This window comes from Vanessa tameamea, chromosome 6 (assembly GCF_037043105.1).
Source record: "Vanessa tameamea isolate UH-Manoa-2023 chromosome 6, ilVanTame1 primary haplotype, whole genome shotgun sequence".
Classification (NCBI taxonomy): Eukaryota; Metazoa; Arthropoda; class Insecta; order Lepidoptera; family Nymphalidae; genus Vanessa; species Vanessa tameamea.
Genome location: NC_087314.1, coordinates 8,019,385 through 8,034,353, shown reverse-complemented (window position 1 = coordinate 8,034,353; position 14,969 = coordinate 8,019,385). Strand labels below are relative to the sequence as shown.

Below are 14,969 nucleotides of genomic sequence, written 5' to 3'. Positions count from 1 at the left end.
GAACAAATAACTTTATTTTACATATATGTGTAATATTTGTCTTTTAATTCAATGAGTTGTGTAATTAATTATCACCAAATAGGAGATTGTCGAAAGATGTAGGATCTTTCGAAAATGTCAATTTTTGACATAACTCTAAGTATTATAAAACTGTATTCTACTATAGTCTATAATTTACTTAATACTTGTCACTGAGACCTCATGTAGACCGGAATTCCAATTTCAATGACTGTCACTTTAAGCATCAGCCACCAATTATCAATAACAATCAATGAAGTATCTAATTTAATGTTCATTGATCGATTCATTTATTTTTTTTGGTAATTGACTATCTTAAATTGTCTTTTAGTGTTTTGTTACTTAAGTGTAAACCTCGTGTGAACAAACAGTTTCCTAAAAATAATATCTTAGTAATATTGAGTAAACTTATAAAGTGAGTACAATCCTACCTATTACAATTCATATTTCTACGATTGTATTTTTAATCCTTGTTTAGGATCCTTGTTATTCAAAAACAGTATGTAAAATGTTGCTATAAACTATTCCAATTGTATAAATTGTTAAAAACAAATATGTCGATTAGATATCTTTGTGCATTTTTAATTTAAGTTAGTTTTTATAAACATTTGTTTATAGAAAATATATATTTTCATTGCAGAAGTGTGCACTTTTTTAATTACATAAAAAAATATTCCTAATCCGAGAAAAAATGGAACTTTTAGATGTTATGAAAAATTTAACCATAAAACCAACAGGGAATGAGAGTGAACAAAAATTGTTCAAATCAATAGCGGCTGATATTGATGATGTACCTACAGAAATTGTTATAGCCGACTATACGGACAAAACATTATTAATTGTGTCTCAGTATCAAAAAATTGGGAGTATGTTAATGATTCAGAGAGACCAAGTCCACAGTCCTTTAGGTGTAGACAATATTTATACAACAAAAGTTATTTTTGGTGCTACAGGAGAGGAACAGCAGGTTGCAGCAAGATATCTGGCAGAAGCAATAAATATTACAAAACCACTTTGCATCTTTATAAATTTAAAGTCATATGATATTGAGACTGTAAAAGCTTGCAAAGACATCATTTTGGATCTAAAGGGAGAAGAAAGTGAGTAATATATCAGTATGCTTAACAAATTTAAAACTGTAAATAAATATTATGGACAATTGGTCCTTGGTCCACCTGGTGCAGGAAAAACAACATATTGCAGTGAAATGTCAAAGTTATTAGAAAGTATTGGCAGAAAAGTAGTTTTAGTAAACTTAGATCCAGCTAATGACTGTATTTCTTACAAACCTGAAATAGATATAAGAAACTTAATAGTTCTTGAAGATGTTATGGATCAACATAATTTAGGTCCAAATGGAGCTTTAGTTTATTGTATAGAATATTTAGAGAAAAATATTGACTGGTTATTAGATCAAATTAAAGGTGAAAATTCAACTACTTATATGTTTGATCTCCCTGGTCAAGTGGAACTGTATAGCCACTATGACTCACTAAGAAACATATTTTCAAAATTATCTACATCTGTACCTCTTCAGTTATGTGTGGTGCATTTAATTGATTCACATCATTGTTCAGATGCTGGAAAATTTATTTCTGCTTTAATATTATCATTAAATGCAATGTTGAAAATTGGCTTACCTCATATTAACTTACTGACTAAAGTTGATTTACTAAAGAAACATGCCGATAAATTAGAATTTAGCATTGATTTTTACACAGAGGTTTTAGATTTAAATTACCTGCTGGAGAGCTTAGACAGTGATAAATTTACAAATAAATATAAAAAGCTTAACAGTGCATTGATATCTATTATTGAAGATTACAGTTTGGTTTCCTTTCAACTTGTTGATATGTTCAAAAAGCAAAGTTTATTAAGTGTAAAAAATGTAGTAGATAAAGCTAATGGCTATGTTTTTAAATCTGAAGAAGGTAGACATATTAATAGTATGTTAGCATGTGCTATGGGAATAAGTGATAAACTTGAAAGTGAATAAACAATATACCAATTGATGTGATGTTTTATTTATAATTAGTTATTTTCCTGCATGCCTTGCTTGTATCTTTAATTTTTATTGTTAAAACTTGCTTGTCTAGTATGTTTATGGTAATATGCCAAAAGCCATTTTCCAACGGAGTATTGATTTTTCTTTCTATTCATACCATATGACATTTTTAAACAGGTATGTTGAGTATTTTGTGTTATAAAAAATAACCACTATATTTATATAACTATTGAGTCTCCATGGTAATTAAAATTTATCAAGTAAAATAATGGAATTATAACTCGTTTCGTGTTATGAATGTAGAATATAATTAAGAATAAAATGGTATTAGCAATTTTATTCTTAACAATGTAGACCGATTACCCTGTGGATAGCTTGTACAGTTAAGGTCTCAAGTTCAATTCTTTATTTATGCATAGAAAGTTATTTATTTTCTTTGTAACAAACCGAGATTAACGGACTCATCTGTCGTGTTGGATTGTTGCTTCATCAGACTATCGTAGTCGTAAAGTTAAGTTTTGAGATTAGCCGAAAAATCCCTGAATTAACTTTTACAACTTAAGATTCATAAAATTTTCACATGTGATACATGTAATAATAATAATTTAATTATCATGAAGATTAGAAATTATTAATCCAACATTTTCGCAAATAAATTAACGTATATACTCATGTTCTTTTATTTACTTTCAGATGTCTAAAAGTAATCAAACCCTGTACATGAAACTTTTAGAAGTTGAAAATAGACTAGATCAATTGCTGCATCATGAAACCACAATACCTATTCAAGTTGAACTTATGCACAAGTATAATGATATAAAAGATGCAACCCAAATCGTTATAAATCATATAGCTAATATTGAGGGTACATCTATCTCTGAAATACATAAGCGTTTAGAATTAAAAGATTGAAATAAAACAAACTTTAATAATGGAACGTTTTATTTGAAGACAAATACAACTCTTTACAATTTAAATTGATAAAATATTTTTTTTTGTTCATGAACTAAAATAGTTACTATGAACATTTTAATAATTTATATTATTTAGCAGGTTTATGTTGTTAAGTTATAAGTGTTTTCAAAAAGCCACAGTTCCATGTTGCTACTTCAATTACGAAAAGTGTTATGTATTACATGACAAATATTTTCTAATATATTTATTATATGTTGACAATATTAAGAGACCATTGTCAGCAAACAAGTTATAAAATGGATTAAAGGTAGTATTATTACACTGTTGAATATTCTAAAACTATAGTGAATAATGGTTTTAAGAGAAAAAATAAAATCTACGTCCTTCTTGGAATCATCGCTAATATTACATTTTAAATATGTAACAAAGTATATATGAAAGCAGCAAAGTACAAAGTACGGTATGGTAACATAAAAGGCAATTATTTTTATATATTCAAACATTTAAGAATAGTAAATGTAAATAGTGCCCTTTAGTTGAAACCGACTAATATAAAATCTTGACTTCCTCACGAAATATAACCGAACCTCTAACATGCTTTTATTGTTGATACACATAATTCTTAAACAAATGAAAATACATTGAAGTTAAAATTCTAAACGCTACACATCGTGTTTATTTAATAAGCAAGCAATAATATACGTTTATAATATTATGTATGTTTGCCGCATTGGCGGCTTTTTGCTAATATAGCATCGGAGCCGGGCATGGCCCGTTTTCGGCCGTTTGTGGCCGTTTATTACGAAGTAGTCAGACGCATTACGTTATACTTTGTTAGGCAAACACTAGAGACAGCGGCGTGACCACTGTACGTGTGCATACAAGTTCTGATCATGTTTTCATTATTAAAATCAATTAATATGTTATTGTGGCAACATATTTATTATGTTTCAGCCAGGGTATAAGCAAATTGTAAAGTCTTCATTTTGTTCCATTCTCTACTGGTGTCAACTGTTCGTATGTTTCGAACTTTCGTATTTTCATTGAAATGGAATGTAACGTGTATTATGCTGATAATTCGACAGTTTACCACCAATCGAGTGTATCAAGACTTTGTCTCAATTTTTGTTAGTCATTCCAGCTTAATTTAAGTATAACAATATAACAAATTTACAAAAATACATATAAAGTGAAGAACATTCGCAGTTTTGAGATTCCTAAAATGCATATAAATATATCACTAACAAATCTAAGATATTCTATCGAAATAATACCCTATAGGATGTGGAAAGCTCAACACACGAATGTTCGTTCAGTTTTATTAAACGTCTATCAATAGACTTAAATCTAAGAGTTTCAGACTCGTTTCAGGCAGTCCCACAGACTAAATTTCAAAGCACCACCATCATTCAATAAATGCAATTTCTATCCTAAATCTTAACATCTTTTTTACCACTATGGTATAAAATATCCGACTACCCATGTGCATACGAAAACAGTATAATAATAATAAAACTCATTCAAAATGATCTTAGATGATTTCAACAATTGGCCCAGTATGGGTTATGAACTGCTATCAAACTAGGTATAGATCAGTATAATGTTTGATAAAAAACTGCAGGGAACGCATTTAAAGCTTATCTATATAAAGTCAAATATTAAATTTGTTTTAAGCTGGAATGATAGCAGTTCATACATGTCGGATAATACAAAACATTCACACACAATCAATAATGCCTAAATATAAAACAAGAAATCCTATAAACAAGTCTGAACACGATTGGTTTAGCCTATGAAATCAAGAAAATCTGTCACAAATGATTGACAGCATAGAGAAACTTAAGAACCTAAAAATAGTAGTATTTAAAATGAATTAGGGATTTCATAGACCAAACCAAACTTAGAAATAAAACAATAATTTGGTAAATTGTAAATATACTATGTGTAAATAAATAATGCTGACTCAGTACTCCATATGCTAAACTAAACATATTCTTTACTAAGTCATCTCACTTTTTAATAAAACATGACTTAACAATCAACATGTTAATTTTAATATATCTTCTAATTATCACTTGTCAGATAATAGATGTTACGAGAGTTATTATCTTTAAAAAGATATACACTGTACTACTTAAAGTAGTAGACTCTGAATATTTTGCTTTTGCTTTCTTTTAGGAGAACTTGTTTCAATAAATATTATTATATAAACTCCTTTAAACACAAAGCAAAATAAACAAAGCCGATTGTCTTAATAGGGTTGAGACGTCTAATATCGTCTCAGATAGGTTTTAAACCTTGTCTTGAACCTTATAAGTGGCCACATTTTGTGCCAATCGAATTAATACAAAATCAGTCTCTAAATTGGGAAGTCTCATAGATGTTGAGGCACGTATACACGATTGAATAAATATATTCTCCTCCGTGAACATTCTGTAAGATATTAGTATTTTTCTCACTATTACAGATGATTGTAACCTCTGAAGAAATACGTGCTATTGAAATAAGTTATTGTTTCCCACTACGTCGTTAACCATTATGAAATTGTTATTAAAAACTAGTAAAGAATTCAGCTCAATTACTACACTGATATTCATCACTAGCAATTGAAGATATTTATGTACTGGTTTTCCTCAAACAAAAAAAAAACAGATATAAAAGATAGTAACGACATTTTTGTTTTAAAATGAACCAGATAAACTTAAACAAATGTAATATCTAAATATGTACTAAGAATGTAAATGTATTAAATACATAAATTTACCTTTGGAATTAAAGAAATAATTAGTTATTAACTGGTGCATCACCTTGTCCAAAGTGCTCTTGATCAGAACTATGACTAATTTCCGCCACCTAAAAAGATGGAACATGTTAACGACAAGTATACTATTATAATTGAGAACATGGAGAAATAATATGAAATCGGCTGAAGTCTGGAACGAGGTTTTTTTTTTTATTGTAACATCCTGATGTTTGTATATAGCCTTAAGGGCTGCTGAAATTTATTTTGCAGTCACCTTGTTCTTATCTAGTGGTCCATTGGCTTCCAATGTCTGAGCTACATCAGTCTTGTGGTTAGAGCTCTTTTTTTTACCTTTTCCTAAATTCTTCTTAATATTTTTTCCAGTCTTTGATTTCTGAGGTTGAGTTCCTGTAAAATTAAATGTATTCTTTTATGATGTCATTATTTTCTTCTTTTTTCGTTAATTTTATAGGCACTAAGGTTCTCTCAAAATCGGGTACCTTCACCATCATTTTCTGGTTGGGAACTATCTTCATGAGGACTACCGTCATCAGCAGGAGGACTCATATCATCAGACCTAACAGTTTTACTGTAACAAGATAAACTGTGGATGAAAAAACCATTGACTGAAATGTGATTTATTTACCATATCATATACATATACCTATCTGAGTAAAGCATTTACATATATCATAAATATAAAATTATAAGGATGGCAAAAAAGGGTTATCGTTTATTTGCTTATCTAATGTCAACAAAGTTTATATATTAAATAGATTTTATACTTAGAGTTATAACTAACCCGTTAATGCTGAGCGTTGCGGGCTTGGCCGGCTCATGGTGTCTCGGACGACGGATACGCGTGGCGCCGCGGGGGAGAGGGGCGGCGCCACGGCCGCGACCACGTCCTCTCCCGCCGCGCCAGCTGCGACCCCCGTACGCGTTGCGAGGCGTTGGCGTGTATCCCACATAGCTGACCTGGCCGATTACATGAAAATGAAAGATATTCTTAATAAGTTCAAATCCGATGCCACATGAAATTGTTATTTTGTAATCAAAATAATAATAATTACAATTTGCTTTCTTTTATCTCATTTATAACAATGAAATGACAAACTAAAAAAAAGAATAACGCGTTTATTATAGCGTGGTACCTGGGGGTAACGAGGCGCGCGCGGGTGCGTGGGGTAGGAGCCACCGCCCCATTGCCCCACGACAACGCCGGCGATCTCTAGACGTGCGCCGCGGCCGCGACCGCGCCACGCCAACGGCTCGCCCACCACGCCCACTAGTGGCAGGGGTGGCATCGCAAACTCCACTTCTAGACCCTCAAGAATAGCCTTGCGCATACGTTCCACCTGCATAGCACGAGCTCTTTGTATTTTCAACCCATTAGATGTTTCTGTGATTTTTAAGACATTATTAATCAGTCCATTAAATTCAATGAAAGGGTCGAAGATAGATAAAAAATATCATACTAAAAAAATCAAAATAGTATTATAAACTTATATGAAACTATAAGTTTTATATTTTTTTACTAAATATCTGCAAAACAATACGACACAAACCTTGACGACAGTGTCGAGATGATTGTCACAGAGTTGCGCCAGATGTTTGCAGTGTGCCGCGCGGTGCAGGTTGCGCTGTAGCAGCTTTCCGTCAAAGTAGAGCCAGGGCGCGGCGACGAGCCACGGCACGGGAGCACCACACGCGTCGTTGGCGAGCAGAGCCGCTTCTGCGCCCGCCATCACCAGGGCGCCCAGCTGCACGCCACGAGAGCTCATGCCCTGAACCTATACGAACCGTCATTATCAAATGTATGTTCCGTACAAGTCTGTTCTTTTTTTTAACTTCGTGTTTTATGACTTTCCATAGTAGCCAAGAGTTTCACTTCATAGTATGAGCGCAGGCTATGTTTGTTGTGTTAATGATATGATTACTTTATAATTCTCAAGCTTATTAAAGAGAACAAATAGAAATTTTAATTATTCCGTTGCTTAAAATAAAAGCCAATTTAATTTAATAAACTGACTAAAACTTTATTTTACACTAAAATAAAAGTGTCAGTAATTTACCTAACCTAACATGATATAACTCATTTCCCTAAAATATATAACATGTTAAAGCTATAGAATCATAAAATTTTAAACATTAAAAATTTCAATTAATATGAAAAATAATATAATAAAGTAAAAGTATAATAATGTAAAAGTAGAGACGTTATTGACATTTATTGATAATGACAATAAAAATCTGTTAAAAATTGTCACACTTCATAATTTATGCATCCACTGCTAAAGATGTTAAGATAAGTTATTATGGGAGAATTGGAAGACCTTGCCAAAGGTCTCTATTTTCCACGATATTTACATTTCAGTTATAAGTTAGTTCATGATTTACTAGTAAACCACGGCAGTAATGCTGAACAACATTTTTCTTAAAAATATTTACAGGCGGACGGCCGAATGGGCCATTTAATGGTAAGTGATCACCACCAATAGACAATAGCACTGTAAGAAATATTAACCACACTGGCTCACTCACCCTTCAAACCGGAACACAAGAATACTGAGTACTGCTATAGAATATCTGATGTGTGGGTGATATCAACCCAGACGGGCCTGCATAATCGCTTGAAGGGCTTGCAGTAATGTAGTAATGTATTATATTATTTAAAATCTACTTTTGAGAAATTTTTCGTCACAATATAAAAATTGTCATGAACAAAAAAGAAACATGCTCTAAGCGAGATTTAATGACTAGAAAAAAATATCTGATCAATATCTAATTCATTTGTTTATCAAGACCGTATTTGTCATATTCAAGTTGTTCATTGCATTTAGCATTATAGCATATAAATATGGGTATTGGGTATAAGAAATATTGGGTACTAAAGCGAAAAATGAAGAATTAAAGGCTTTTATGGAAGCGGATCCATCACAAAGCACTTCAGAGATATCTGCAGGCGTCGGAGTAAGTGATAAAACTGTATTAATCCACTAGAAGCAAATCGGGAAAGTAAAAAAACTTGAACGATGGGTACGAATTGAGTGAATCGATAGGATAATCGGAAGCGAAAGCTAAACGAAAATTGACTCAGAAAAAGTTACTTGTGAGTGTTTGGTGGACTAGCGCCGGTATCGGACCCCAGCGGCATTCCCTGGCGGCAACTATGGTCGGAGATCGATCGAGATGCCGAGTATCATCAATGAAATTTTCGGTAGGGAGACGTGCTGGTCGGAGATGCGTTCTTTCTGCAAAAACGTCAAGCCGCAGAAGGAAGCCGCTGCAGATCCGCTCCGCCGAAGACGGCCGAGGAGGAGGAAAAGGCGCTATGCGCACCTTCTCCCCCCGCCTCAATAACCGTCACAGGGACTAGGGAGGTTCTCAGTACCTTGGGAATCCCCCTTAGGAGTTGGAGGCCCGCATAGGCGGGCTGACCGTCAGAGCGTCACGGTAGCATGAGAAAGCGAACCCATGGCGCCCGCCGACAAGACGGAGGGAGTACCGCTGGTTTTTTAGTGGGTATTCCCGTGTGCCGGGGCGTACTCGGCGTCCTGGGCACCGGCGAGTCCCACATACTCCCACTTTCACGTGGGGGAAACGCGTAACGCGTTTGTTCAGCGAGAAAAAAAAGGCCAATGCTGCTTCACGACAATGCAAGACTGCACAACAAATAACCACTAAGTTAAATGTCTGCGACATCCACCGTACTCCCCGGACCTTGCTCCAACAGGTTACTATTTTTTCCGGAATTTGGACAACTTATTACAAGGAAAAAAATTCAACTCCGATACGGCAGTCCAAACCACCTTCAAAGAGTTTATTGATTTTTAGTAAAAGGAACAATGAATTACCTATGAGATGACAAAAGTGCATATATGCAGATAACAATGGTGCATACTTTGACTAATTAAACATATTTTACAAAAAAAAATTGACTTTATATTCCTCTCGTACAAAACGCTAATTTCATATTTAAGACTCAATATATTTTTAGTTACTATCATTATGGTATAATATGTGGCACAGATATTTTGTACACAATTTATTATTTAAAAAACAACTTACAGTCATTTCTTGTAAGTGAAGAGCATTCATGAGATCATTTGAAAAAGCTGTAGCTAAAAATGCGTCCAACTCCTGTCTTCTTAAAATTTGTATTTGCGATGTCATGATAAACCTAAGAATAATTAAATCTTGTTAAATAACAACGCAAAACATAAAATATATCAAATAATAGACTAATCTTACCTCAAAACAGTGGCTAAGATAAGCAGATGCTGTGGCACATATGAAGTATTTAACATAAGTGGAGTGTCCGAGCGCATGCAAGAAAGAAATGCGCGCATACGACGACATTTATCATCTTGTGCAGTGCTGCAATGAAACCACATATTTGTTAGAATGTTAAATTATTAATTTAAATAATAGTACCTATATAATATTTAAAAAAAAAAAAATTATTCATCTAACTTCTAAGACTTATTAATTACTTTAGAGCTGAGGAAGTGATAATAGTTAGTTATTCATAGGAATACTCCTTTTTAGAAAAATTGTAATCATATATATATATATATTAAACATATATATATATGTTTAATTGATTTCTTTAATTAATATTAAAAAAAAAAACCACACATGACATATGAAATTTCAAATATCGAGACAATTTAATAAATCAGGTTTATGCTATAGTCATTTAAACTATACTAAGATTTTTCGAAATTAAAACTAGAAAGAAACAACAAGACTCGAAAAGTATATTTAATTTAAAGTAATAAATTTATATGTATTTAATGCTAATAAGTTTTGATGATCAATATCTACACTGAAACTAAGGAGTGTGATTTTTGACATAGACAGACATAAATATCCTTCGGTAACTGTTTTTAAGAATATTAAGTACATACCCAAACCAAAGCCTCTGTACTGTCGGTACTGGCCAATCAAGGACAATTCCAGGCACAATCTCTGGATTTTTTCCAGGATTAACACGAGAAAATATCCATTCTGCTACTTGAACAGTGGATGGACGTTCACTGCTGGTAGATGCAATGGCAGCACCTTCATCTGTAATGTTTATTTTGTTTTATATTCCATAGTAATATAGGACTTCTCTTCATCAATATAAGACTATCATAAATTTATGAAATACCTTTAGCTTTTTGGGCCATGAACCTGTGGTGATGCATATTATACAAGATAGCATAGACATTTTGTCTTATTGGTCTGAAAAAATGGTGTATAGAAGGTATTTCACGATGATTATCATCTTCCATGAGAACGGGCAGAGTTATTTGACGGTGTGTGAGAATAGACAGCATCTGCGGGTGCATGAGACCCCGCGTGTGTCGCTCGGCGCACGTCCGCAGAACCTCAGCGGGGGCAGGTGGACAATTGTCATCGCTTTGAATGTGCTTGGCAGCACTCGTTGTTGGCTGTAATTGTTTAGTCTGTATTTATTTATATAATTATTTGTATTTATTTAACATTTAAGTATTGAAAACGTGACGTGAGATGATACACATTGGTATACTCTCAATTACAAAAAAAGAACTCTACATGAGTCACACCTCTTTGGATGTAGGTTTCTCGTTTTTGTCAGTAGGTTTAACGGGTAGCTGTTTGACAGATGCCGCGTCCCCGCCGTCCAATGAAAGGCCCGCGACGCTGTGGCTCAATTCGTGACATTGTTCCTCGATGCCATAGTCGGCATTCATCAATGCATTTGCCGTAGCCAATTTGTAATCTTCCAAGCCTTTTTGCTGTAATTTATCGAGTATCGAATTTTTCATAACTTCCAAGTGCTTACTTCCGATGTTAGTAAAATAAAATTATACAAAAAAAAAAAGTAAGAGAATATAATTATATAAAGAAATGAAAAATAAAATGAAGATAAGAAAGAAAAATGAAATGAAATTAGAAAGACCTGGCACATGGAAATTGTAGTTAAATTTTGTGAATAACATGCATTTCTTGCGTTTTTAATGAATGCCAATGAGTGAGTTGATGTAAAAGGCGTGGATGACCTTAGCTATTATTTATTATATGAAGAAGAAACAAATGTTAAACCTCATGCTCGGAAGACTCGCTGGCCAATTTCGAAGTGTCCATATCTAGGGATGTTGACTGGGGACTCATATCTGGCTTTTGATTTTTTTTGTTGTTTTTCGGGCGACGACCTACGACGATGGGAATAACAATTATATAACAATGAATTTTAAATAAAAATTAAATAGTAAATAAAACAGTGTTTCTGCATGGGACTCTTACCAGAAGCAGTTCTATACTTCAGGAATCCATCTTTAGTACCATTTAAATAATATTGTACAGCCTGTTTTAATTTGGCAGCACGAAGATCATTCAAGTCACCAAATATTTCAATGCAAGCAGCATCTATATCAGATGATGGTAAATCCTTCACAAATTGGCCAACAGATTTGATGAGAGTTTCTGGAGGAACTTGTTGCTAAAATCATATGAAAAAAACGGTCAGAATCAGCTACTTAATAATGTAAAAAGAAAAATGTAAATATTGTTTGAATATATACCTTCTTTTGAGCAATTCCTAAGCGCTTATAAAAGTCAGTAAGACTTTGTTCTGATAAAATAACTCCACCAAGAAGTGCAGCCATAAGACAAAGTCTATCCTGGGGTACATCAAGTAACTTTGGTAAATCATGGACCATGTACTCTTTGGTTTCCAAGGAGGACTATAGAAATAAATATTAATTAGTATTTAAAATAAATTTCAATCAATACAATATTTTATACAATTGTTTAGGGAATACTAACTCTATATGTAAGCTTAAGTTGAGATGAGCTAAAATATCTTGGTGGCTGAAAAACTAAATATTCTCCAGAACAACCCACAAGACCAGCATAAGTTTTCTCACGACACAACCCAACTACTTCTTGACAATGATCATCAGATGATACCATCTATAGAGAAAAATATTTTGTGATATTAATATTAATCATTAAATTTTCAATCCAAAATCATACATGATACATTACATACAATTGGGATGTTGAGGTATCGCAAGGCTGTTCGAAGGCAGGAATGTAATCCTGTTGGAGGAACCCACCAAACTTTTGGTGGTGGGGTACCTTTTGTTACAATGTGTCGTAGCACCTGCAAAAAGCAAGTTAAGTTTAATTTTTATCAAATATATTATTATAAAATGTATTCAAATATTACTTACAGAGTTAACTCTCTGTCTATATGTTGATTGTGTTTGGATCCAGTGTTGTGGTAAAGCTGGAGGTGTGGGGTGGGCTCCATTGAAGCAAACACATAAAGCCACTTGATGCTCTGCTAATGCTTGTGCCAAAGTTGTGAGAAATTGAACACAGCGGGCCCATTGACCACCACATGCCCAATCTAGATTCAATAAAAAAAAAAACATTTTTTTAGATAAGAAACTGTACACTGTATAATAATTATAATTTGATAAATTATTTATTTATTTTGTTTAATTCTATAGGTTCAATAATATATTAAGCAAAAACAATTAAAATATGTAACTGATAAATTTATCTGGTATATATTTTAATGGTACACATAATACATGTCTAAAAGTTATGATATAAATCTCAAGTTGCAGATGAACTGCGGCTATGGATGTAGCCAATGACAGAGTCTAATGTTTATTTCTTTAAAATAAATTACATATCAATTTACGAAATTGAATAATTGTATAGTTTCTTTCTATAGAAATTCAATTATGAAGGCAGGGCCAGTAAGTTTGTGCATTAATGTTACTACTAAAACTATTTAATTTATGAATATAAATATTATTAAAGTTTGGTAATTCATCTTATCATTTGAATGGTCTCAGATGTCCTCAAAAATATAATAGGCATGGCACGCAATAAAACAATATAATAATAATCAGCCCAAAATAGTCAGTTATTAAATCATCTTTATTTTTTGGTTATTATAACCCCAGACAGACTTCTTTATTATTGAAAATAATAACAAATTTAATTTATGAATCTACCTTCATAAGATATACTTCAATAAAATTTCTGAAATTATTTAACTTGATAAAATATATGGATACAACTTTATAATTACCTGAAAAATATCCTCCATATAAACGATCTAAACATCCTTCAGCGTCTAATACTAATCGAAAACCACCAGGATGAGTTCTAGCGACTCGAAACAAGTCAACACCTACACCCTCGTTTTCTAAAAATATTTGTAGATCTTGAATGCCCATGGTCGTCGGCCAGTAAAATCGTATAAAAATTCGATCGAACGCGTTCGCCTCAACTAATTAAGCGTTCTGTAAAACATAGAATTTATTTGGTGTATTTTAATTATAATATACACCATTTTGAGAATGACAAGGCTACAGTTGTTTCTTTTAGCAATAATAAATTATTAGATTAGTAAAAAAAACATGCACAAGACCGAATACATAACCGGCACGTTTTCATATTTAATTTTAGTTAAAATACAATGAATCGCTTTTATTGTATGGTTATAATTATATTTCTATAAACTAAAGAAAAAAATTCTAAAGGACATCATGTACGAACCTTATTTCAAAAAACCATGCCAACAGTGAATTACGGCAGCCGAAAGTTGGAAACGGAAGCCATTTGTAATTTTGTAATTTTCTAATCCTTCCCTGCTCAGTGCTCGATGTTCGTCTTCACAGATAATGTATAACTTATTGATTGGTATACCATAATAAAACTGAACATTGTATTGTATATAATTATACGGTATACGAAATTAAAAAATATAAATAAAGATAGTATTTAACTAACCTAACTATCTTATACAACTTTATGCTGTATAAGATAAATGAATATTTTACTAATTAAAAAAAAGTTACATATATTTTTCTGAAATGAAAACATGTTTTTTACTGTGCAATATTATAGTTTAACAGTATCTCCCACTGTAAGTATACTACATTATTCAAATAGTGAAATAAAGAGAACTCTTTTTAAAAAAATATTCCCCATTTCAATTTTGTGGTAATGATTTTTTAAAAAAGTTTCAGGTTAATTTTCATTAATTTTTAAAAATTCTTAAGCTGCTGTCTTTAACGTTTTGGCATAACTCTAAATACCGATTTCATATTTCTAACATGACGACGTTCTAAACAATTTTCCATCCCTTATTTAATCCAATATGGAGATGAATTTTGAAAAATTCTTAGAGGATACTTTCTAAGATGAATTTCTGTGCAAAATTGGGCTTAGGCTAGGTTTAGGCTGTACGTTGTATGTTACTTAACCCAATTAAAATTATTAAACAGTTTA

The 14,969-nt window shown here is 32.4% G+C and overlaps 2 protein-coding genes across 7 annotated transcripts; one reads left to right on the top strand and one right to left on the bottom strand.

Annotated features, from left to right (window-relative positions):
• Positions 1-210: 210 nt before the first annotated feature.
• LOC113393437 (GPN-loop GTPase 2) lies at positions 211-2,955 on the top strand. 5 transcript variants are annotated; one of them, XM_026630315.2, is made up of 4 exons: positions 211-433; positions 659-884; positions 972-1,118; positions 2,717-2,955. In XM_026630315.2, exons 2-4 carry the CDS (start codon positions 710-712, stop codon positions 2,722-2,724), a joined length of 330 nt encoding a protein of 109 aa, XP_026486100.1. In that variant the 5' UTR covers positions 211-433; positions 659-709; the 3' UTR covers positions 2,725-2,955. The 5 variants fall into 5 exon arrangements, with proteins under 5 accessions (XP_026486100.1, XP_026486098.1, XP_026486096.1 ...); XM_026630313.2 differs by having other exon boundaries at positions 218-433; positions 659-1,118; XM_026630311.2 differs by lacking the exon at positions 2,717-2,955 and having other exon boundaries at positions 223-433; positions 972-2,030.
• On the bottom strand, positions 2,948-14,390 carry LOC113393435 (constitutive coactivator of PPAR-gamma-like protein 1). 2 transcript variants are annotated; one of them, XM_026630309.2, is made up of 20 exons: positions 14,235-14,390; positions 13,765-13,978; positions 12,890-13,068; positions 12,706-12,819; positions 12,480-12,626; positions 12,236-12,397; positions 11,958-12,153; positions 11,757-11,866; positions 11,258-11,449; positions 10,840-11,122; positions 10,595-10,754; positions 9,936-10,061; positions 9,753-9,864; positions 7,250-7,474; positions 6,836-7,039; positions 6,484-6,659; positions 6,182-6,270; positions 5,956-6,089; positions 5,703-5,791; positions 2,948-5,371 (listed from the first exon to the last, which is right to left on the bottom strand). In XM_026630309.2, the coding sequence occupies exons 2-19, from the start codon at positions 13,910-13,912 to the stop codon at positions 5,723-5,725; spliced, it is 2,826 nt and encodes a 941-aa protein (XP_026486094.2). In that variant the 5' UTR covers positions 13,913-13,978; positions 14,235-14,390; the 3' UTR covers positions 2,948-5,371; positions 5,703-5,722. The 2 variants fall into 2 exon arrangements, with proteins under 2 accessions (XP_026486094.2, XP_026486093.2); XM_026630308.2 differs by having other exon boundaries at positions 2,948-5,791.
• Positions 14,391-14,969: the final 579 nt, after the last annotated feature.